The sequence below is a fragment of the Grampus griseus genome (assembly GCF_964374135.1).
Source record: "Grampus griseus genome assembly, chromosome: 2".
NCBI classification, from domain to species: Eukaryota; Metazoa; Chordata; class Mammalia; order Artiodactyla; family Delphinidae; genus Grampus; species Grampus griseus.
Window position 1 is genome coordinate 169,880,920 of NC_139018.1, and position 8,848 is coordinate 169,889,767.

The 8,848-nt window shown below is 42.1% G+C and overlaps 1 protein-coding gene across 1 annotated transcript; it reads left to right on the plus strand.

Moving 5' to 3' along the window:
* MEIG1 (meiosis/spermiogenesis associated 1) lies at window positions 1-8,003 on the plus strand (the record flags this gene model as incomplete). Its single annotated transcript, XM_082649099.1, has 3 exons — window positions 1-27; window positions 3,176-3,342; window positions 7,875-8,003. The coding sequence occupies exons 2-3, from the start codon at window positions 3,205-3,207 to the stop codon at window positions 8,001-8,003; spliced, it is 267 nt and encodes an 88-aa protein (XP_082505225.1). The 5' UTR covers window positions 1-27; window positions 3,176-3,204.
* Window positions 8,004-8,848: the final 845 nt, after the last annotated feature.

The window sequence follows — 8,848 nt, forward strand, 5'->3', positions numbered from 1 at the left end:
GGTTACCCAGGCGAGCAGGACCCACGGGTGAGTGGGCGCGTCACTGCGGGGGCCGGGCCGTGCCCGCCCCGCTCCTGTGCCTGCCAGGCCCCGCCCCGAAGCCCAGGCTCCGCCCCTTCTGCCCCGTTGCTCCTTCTGGGTACCTGAGATCTGTCCACCTCGCTCCTCTTCTTTCTCGTTTCCTCTTTTTTTAGGAAGGGTCTTTAATTTCGAGTCTCCGTAGTTTCCGCGCCCCCTTTGTCTTTAGGGGTCTCGATTCTGGGGGCTCCTTTCTGAGTTCCTCCTGCAGGTCAGTCATTTGATCCCCAGGGTTTAGGATACTTTCTCCATCTCAGCCTTCTCTAGGCAGATTTTACCTTACAGACGTGATTGTTGATTTCTGGAAGAAGAAAAAAAAAAGTTTGAGGGACCAGAGAAGCCCCATCGGTCAGCTCGCGGGGTCCCCGAAAGGAGGGACTTTCTGCTGTGCAGATGCACACTAGCACACCTGGACCATGGACCACCAAGGCCTGTTATGGAAACCAATTCTGTTGTTCAGCTGAACCCCCAAAAACTTTGGGAAGGGAAGTGTAAGAATTGTAGAGATAATCTAGTGAGACCTCTTCTCAGTTCAGGAAGCAGAGGCCCGAGAGAGTGAACTGACTTGGTCCAGGTTACATGCTAGTTAAAAGGCCCCTCCGCCGTATTCTGCTGTGTCTAGGAATAGAAAAAATAAAATGGGGAAAGAAATGGAAGATTAGCCTTTCTTATAGCTCTTGGGGTTTTAATACGACTATAAAAGTAAAAGCACTTTTCAGAGCTAGAAGAAGGTGATGGATGGCTTTTTGCATAGAAGGGAGTTTGAAATTACATCAAAGGCTTCTGTTAGACTAAAACCTCAGATTGTCACGGACTTAATATTGGTGGGATTTTTAAATACCCACATAAACCCTAATACTGTTTAATAAAATTTGATTTTTGCAAACTAGAGAGTCAGGCATTGCCATTTCCTGTTTTTCCAGACACAGCTTAGTATTACAGAGGTCAAATGTATTTTATATAAATTATTTTTTGCCACAGCTGTCATTAAAGAAACCACTAACTTTCGCAGTGCTGAAGGCTACCAGCAGAATTAGTGCTGCCAGTGAATTTCTGGGAACCACGGAAATCTTTAAGGAATTTTAAGTTGATCTTTCCTAGTTTTAGTTGCATTCTGTTTTTAATAAGTAGTAAGTGGTAAGATAGACCAAAAGAATTTACACCATCACCATATAGTATAGCCACTAGGGTTCCTCTTATGGTGAAAATACACTCATGTTCCCTTTAGATATTTTGGGAAAGCAGAGTACTGAAATGCCTGATATGTTTATTTATTTATTTGACCGCGTGGCATGCGGGATCTTAGTTCCCCTGTGCAGGGATTGAACCTGTGCCCCCTGAAGTGGAAGCACAGAGGCCTAACCACTGGACTGCCAGGGAACTCCCAAATGCCTGATATGTTTAGGGGGATGCATATTTCTACTGAGAAAAATGGCGATTTCCCCAGTAGTTAAGCTGAATGCAGCATATTTTTCTGCTCTATTAAATGTTTGAAAATGATGAAAGGTTACATAGATAACATTTAGGAGAATACTTTTTTTTTTTTTTTTTTTGCGGTACGCGGGCCTCTCACTGTTGTGGCCTCTCCCGTTGCGGAGCACAGGCTCCGGACGCGCAGGCTCAACGGCCAAGGCGCACGGGCCCAGCCGCTCCGCGGCGTGTGGGATCCTCCCGGACCGGGGCACGAACCCGTGTCCCCTGCATCGGCAGGCGGACTCTCAACCACTGCGCCATCAGGGAAGCCCGGAAAATACTTTTTGAATGACTTTGAGTAAATAAAAGTATTTTATTATATATCAAAAAGCCAAGCCTCAAGCAGAAATGGCTTGGGTGAAACAAAAATTAAGATAGTATCACTGCTGGGCTTCCCTGGTGCCACAGTGGTTGTGAGTCCGCTTGCCGATGCAGGGGACACGGATTTGTGCCCCGGTCCGGGAGGATCCCACACGCCGCGGAGCGGCTGGGCCCGTGCGCCATGGCCGTTGAGCCTGCGCGTCCGGAGCCTGGGAGAGGCCACAACAGTGAGAGGCCCGCTTACCGCAAAAAACAACGACAACAACAAAACATAATAAGCATTTGTAATTATAACTGAAAAAATTCAAAACTTTGAATTCATTTACAGGATGAAACCTACTTTATTAGGTCTGATTTTAATGTATTTCAGCCAATAGAAACATATTTAAATAGAAGAATGAATTCAAGGAATCATGGTGAAAATTCTGGGCACTTTATTTTAATAAATGACTGTAACATATATTAATATATAATAATTATATAATATTAAAATATACATATATTGTATATAATAGGTATTATATAATATTACATATAATAATAAATGTTAAATGAATGATATATTTTGGTAATAAAATAAGAAGTCACCAAAAAAACAAGTGCAAGATTATGTCTTTGAAAAACTGGCTATACAAGTTTGGTGACTAGACTGTTACGTGAACTAGAGCTGAAAATTTAATTTTAAGGACTACATTGTTTTAAAGTCAGGGATCTCAGTGTCAGGACAGCCACACAGCTGTCATTGACTGTGTTAATAGTCCATCTTCTCACATCAGGACACAGTGGCCTAAGTCAGTGGACTGCAGTGACTGGCATGTTTCGAAACAGTCAAGAAAAGGAAGAGGAAGAAACCATTGCTTCCCAGTAAGAAGAAAAGGAAGAGAGTGAGAAGACTGATCTTACATTCCCTTAACGGACAAAAAGGGAGATAAAGTTTTGAATATGATTAAATGAAATGGTGGTGGGATATTTTGACAATCTCCTGAGCAGTTAAAACCAGGAGTGTGATTTCAGAAATGTATAAACTATTGTCTGAAATAGCAGAATTAGTCTGCAGCATTTAGGACAGCACTCTATAACTCTGAATGCAATTTTATGTATCTTTCAGGGTTGATTTTATTTTATTTCCAAAATAGAACATGAATCCTTCTCACTCTTGGAATTGAATGTTTAAAAATCTAATATATTTACTGGGATTCTTAACTCTCTAATTTTTTTTAAATGCTAGTTTTGTCCATTCTTAAAGGGATTTCCCAAACTGTCACTATTATGTTATCTATTAATGTTGTTTTCACATTTTCAGAAATAACTGGTAATAAGACCTCTGTAGCCATGGCTAGTTCTGACTTGAAACCAAAATCAGTAAGTCATGCCAAAAAGTGGTCAGAAGAGATAGAAAATCTGTACAGATTTCAACACGCAGGATATCGAGATGAAATTGAATATAAACAAGTGAAGCAAGTTGCTATGGTAAGATTTATGCCTCTACAAACCTGAACTCAATATGAGTTTGTTAGGTGGTGAAAAGCACTAAAAAAAAAAAAAAAAAAAAAACCCACCACCAGGGCTTCCCTGGTGGCGCAGTGGTTGAGAATCTGCCTGCCAATGCAGGGAACACAGGTTCAAGCCGTGGTCTGGGAAGATCCCACATGCCGCGGAGCAACTGGGCCCGTGAGCCACAATTACTGAGCCTGCGTGTCTGGAGCCTGTGCTCCACAACAAGAGAGGCCGCGATAGTGAGAGGCCCATGCACCGTGATGAAGAGTGGCCCCCGCTTGCCACAGCTAGAGAAAGCCCTCGCACAGAAACGAGGACCCAACACAGCCATAAATTAATTAATTAATAAAAACAAACAAACAAAAAAACAAAAAAACCCACCACCAGCAAAGAACCAGAGAATACTAAAAGGGAATTCTACTCCAGCCTCTCGTTTTACTGATGGGGAGCTGAGGCCCGGAAGAATGATTTTCAGGCAGACTGAGGCAAGAGGTGGTTCCTCAGCACAGAAACATTAAGAATTTTCTAGCTTTTACTGACAACTGCGCTGTGAATCTTTTATGGTAGACCATCAAAGCAGAGTCATTTTCTCTCCCTAAGGTAATTCTATTATCAGATATTCAGTTTGCTGTGGAACTATTATTTCTTTCCTGTTTCTTTTTTATTTTTACCACAAATTATAAAGGGGTTAAATTCTTCTTTAGGTGACAAAATCTCCCGACTTTGGTTGTGTATTCCAGACTTTCTTTTTTTTTTAAGAAGATGTTGGGGGTAGGAGTTTATTAATTAATTAATTTTTTTTTTTGCTGTGTTGCATCTTCGTTTCTGTGTGAGAGCTTTCTCTAGTTGTGGCAAGCGGGGGCCACTCTTCATCGCGGTGTCCAGACTTTCTTGAGAGACTAGAGACATGGTTTTGCTTTTCAAAGATTATACCAAAATCTAGATACGGCCCCAGTTTATAATGTGATTTTTTTAATTCATTTATTCTACTGAATACTAGGAGGCTGAGTTCGGAAGGATATTATAGAATATAACATAGTATTCATAAATGTATTTTAATTTTTAGAGCTGAGGTTGCAACAAAGTGTTTATTATTAACTTGTTTTTTATTTCTGTTTTATGTTTTTATATTATTAACTCACCATTGTTCAGAGACTAATTCTTAGATGGGTTTTTCAGATCCCCATATTCTTTTTCTTCCTTCATTCTACTCTTTGATCTCTACTTAATGCGTCCTAAAAAAGTAGATAGGAAAAAAGATGGAGGCAATACAGAGCTAAAATGTAATAGACTCTTTCATTTAACGGATGTTAATTCAGTAGAGATTATGAGGGGTGGTAAGGAATGAAATTAAACATACTGATCAAATGAGGGTTTGATGGCTGACTATGACTTTCACATATCATTTCTTCATATCTACTAGCATTTTACTCTTTGGTCCCCATTACCAAAAGGGAGTTTTCATTACTCTATCATCTGTGGCTTCTAAATAGCTGTAAAACACAAGCATCAGCATTTTAATACAGTTCAAACATAAGCTTCATGCACTTGCCTTAAGATTGGGATAGGCAATGCCCCTGAAAGGTGTGTAAGACCCAGGATCATATAGGCAAGGTGATCACACAGGCGCTGATGCACCTACACCACCAACCACCCCAGAAACTGTTGCGATTGAGATCAGATAAGAGATAAGAGACTGAGATAAGATCAGATTTAAGGGAACACAAACAACACCCTTAAAGGGGAAGTCCCAAAAAGCACCTGAGCGTTGTGTATGTGTGTGTGTGTGTGTAACAACCCGATCCACTGTATGACTTGACAGTTGTAGAGAGGTTTTGCATTTCACTTCAGTGTATATTTACTGGGTACCTGCCATGTGCAAATTTCTGTGCCAGGTGCTTTAAAAAAATAGATATAAAAACAAGTGCCTGACCTCAAGAAATTTGGAGTACAGGATTTGGAATCAGTCTGCCCAGGCTTTGCATCCTGGCTCTCCTCCTTGGCTAGGGAACCCTGAACAAGGTTCATAACCCTTACTGAGCTCAAGTGTAAAATGGCGATGCCACTGCCTGCTTTAGAAAATTGTCTCAGGAACTAAATGAAACCATGTGTTGCAAGTGCCTCCCATTGTAGTGCTCAGTAGTAGTTTGTTGAGTGAATGAATGGTGTTCAGTGAATGATAGCTTTTATTATTCCTGTATCTTGGAGTGGAAGATTAAGAGTGACGAACAATAAAAACTTATGCAAGTGAAAATATATGCCTCCCAAAATTAAAGGAAGATAAAATTTTCTTCCTTCACAATCTTCCAAAAGGGCTTCATGCCCCGAGAGGCATTTGCAGTGGGCCTTAAAGGATGGACAGGAGGATAACTGAAGGCTTGCCTTGATTGGCAGTGGTCTGAAGGGTTTGGGTGATGTTCTTGTCCTTACCTAAAGCACACGTCCTTATGGGCACTATTAGTGCTTACTGATCTCCTGCCCAAGGAGCGCTGACTTGAGGACCATATCACCCGCCTCCACCATTCTCTAAGGAATGAAGGTTTCCTAGGTTGAATGGGAGTGATGGGTAGAAAGCCAAGAAGAAAAAATTATGAAAGAGCAAAGGGTTATAGAAAGAAAAAATCCTAGAGGTTGATGAGGCAGAACCAGCACATCTGTTTGGAAGCCCCCCCGATTTCCTAGGGTGAGGCAGCTGGAAGCAGGACCTCAGTCCTTGTCTTCTTTGAAGAAATAATTCAGCAAAGTGACAAAGATTGTGAAGCAGATAAAGTGTTCATTGGGAGTAAAGTACTTGTTGAAGAACACACAGGCAGACTCAGAGTTGCACGCAATAGGGGTGGCTGAGATCGCTTACATGGGGGCAGTCTTCTGGGTTACCTCTGGCCAATTGTCCTGTTCATGCTCACAGTTGGCCCGACTCAGGGTCCTTCCTGGTGGGTGCACACGTATCTCTCAGCCAAGATGGATTCCAGCGTGAAGGTTTCTGGGAGGTTGGCAGGACATATTATGGGCTGGTGGCTCCTCTCTCCTTTGGCACCTCCCGAGACTGAGGACCTTCTCTGCGCACGTGTCCAGCTGGAAAATCCCCTTTGCCACAAGAATGAGAAGACTGTGGTCACATTGTCTTCCACCCAATCAGGGCTCTGCTCCTGCTGGCCTCTTATCTCGAGGTGTCAGCAGGAGGCTGGTTGCAGCTGCTCAGCCTGGGCCCATCTGTCTCCTTCCTCAATCCCACATAAAGTGCTGTGGGTATTCTGAAGCAGCAGCAGTGTACTGTTTCTTCACTGAATAAGGTGGTTGGGGGACCCTACTAAATGAGAGAGCCTCTTGGCCCCAAGAGGAAGACAGCGGTAACGGTATCTTGAGAACTTCTTCCTTTCTCTGCTGAGGGTAATGGAAGCAACAAAGGGCAGGCTTGACCTAAGTGATGGAAAGCATTGCTTTTCTCTATGATGTACGTGTCAGAGAGCCTGCCAAGGTTTACCAGATAGGCTGCTACCCGTTTTTGCTAACTCCTAAATAAACGAGACCACAGAAGAAAGCGAAAATATGTTGCTAGAAAATAAAGGATGTGTGTTCTTTTGTATGCGTGGCATGTTCGTGTTCCAGTTTGGAAGCTGTGATTTATAAGTGGGGGATTGGAGAATGAGTAGCTGCCTGTAGAGATGATGTTGAAGGACAGGACTTGTTTTTTATGCCGGGAACACAAAAGCGAAATACTAGGGTCTTGACAGTGGTGGAGTACATGTCACACAATCCAGAAGCAACATACCTAACCACAGCAGAAATGCACTGACCTGAGCAAGAAAGTATAACGCGAATTCAGAGAGGAAGGGGAGGAAAATGTCCAAAAAGATCGAGCCGAACGATCAAGTAAGCAAACCAATGTGGCAAACGAGAGAGACTAGTGGGGAGAAGGTAAGAAGAGATTGCTAAGGACTACGTTCATGACCTCAATTTCTATGAAAACTTGAGTTTTCAAGTGTGAACTTGAAACATGGACATGAGGAAATACATGTGTATTTCTCTAGATATAGAGATTTTCTAGATGTAGAGATTTAGATATCTCTAGTCTAACTGCTTCCTTTAGTCACCCCTGTGGCCTGGGCCTAGCCCTAATTTCCTCCTTGGGTATTATTTTTAGAAGTTAGTAAGTAATAATGCTTAAAATAGTTTGTAAACATAAGGATAAAGTTTAGATTATTTTGAATGTTTTATCTTGGCTGCAGAGTAGAAATTTAAATCTAGAAATTGGGATCTGAATTAGTTGCCCTGCAGTATAAGGCTGCCACTTAACGTATGTTGTGTGTTTTATGTGTGTGTGTGTGTGTGTGCGTGTGTGTGTGTGTGTGTGTAAGATATCACTAAGAGCTCAAGTATTTTTAAATTTAATGTTGTACTTTAATTGTTTGATGTGACTTGTGTTTTTAACTGTTTGATAGTGAAATATTATATAAAAAGAACATCAACATTACAATATTGGTACTCTGGTTTTCAATATACAGGTAGATCGTTGGCCAGAGACAGGATATGTGAAGAAACTTCAGAGACGGGACAATACTTTCTATTACTACAACAGACAGAGGGAATGTGATGACAAGGAAGTCCACAAAGTGAAAATTTATGCTTACTAGCCTTACTTCTTTGTATTACCTGTCATTATCTTTTTAAAAATCCACTGTTTGATTCTACATATGTAAGTGTCATTTTACAAAAGACTCCAAAATGCAGACTTCAGTGGAATGTTTTGAGACACAAAAGCCATGAAACTTGGTCTCTAATAATCATCCCATTCTGTTCTAAAATATAACTGCAGTAGCATTCCATTGGTGCCCGCCTTGGTCTGGTTCTTCCCGTTTTAACCGTGGTAGCATAACTACAGTAAGTCCCCTACATACAAACGAGTTCTGTTCTGAGAGCGCGTTCGTGAGTTCAGTTTGTTCGTAAGTCCAACAGAGCTAGCCTAGGTACCCGACTAACACAATCGGCTATATAGTACTGTACTGTAATAGGTTTAGAATACTTTCACACAAATAATACATAAAAAACAAACACAAAAAATAAAGAAGACATTTTTACTCTTACAGTACAGTCCCTTGAAAAGGACAGTAGTACAGCACAACAGCTGGCATCCAGGGGCTGACATCGAGTGAGCCGGCAAGAAGAGTTACTGACTGGAGGAGGGAGAGGAGGTGGGCGACGGTAGAGCTGAAGGATCGTCAGCGATAGGAGATGGAGGGTGAGCGGCAATTCCACTCATGCCTGACACTGATGGAACGCACGTTCGCATCTTGGAAAGTTCGCAACTTGAAGGTTCGTATGCAGGAGACTTACTGTACTACGCAGGGGAAGAAAGAGCCCCACTTGAAACTATTGCAGCGGTTGTGTAGAGGTTGTGTAGAGGTTAGTCCCCCCACGCCCATCACTTTGAACTGCTAGATCTGCATTCTGTGGCCCGAGGGGCTTTCTCTTGCCTCTG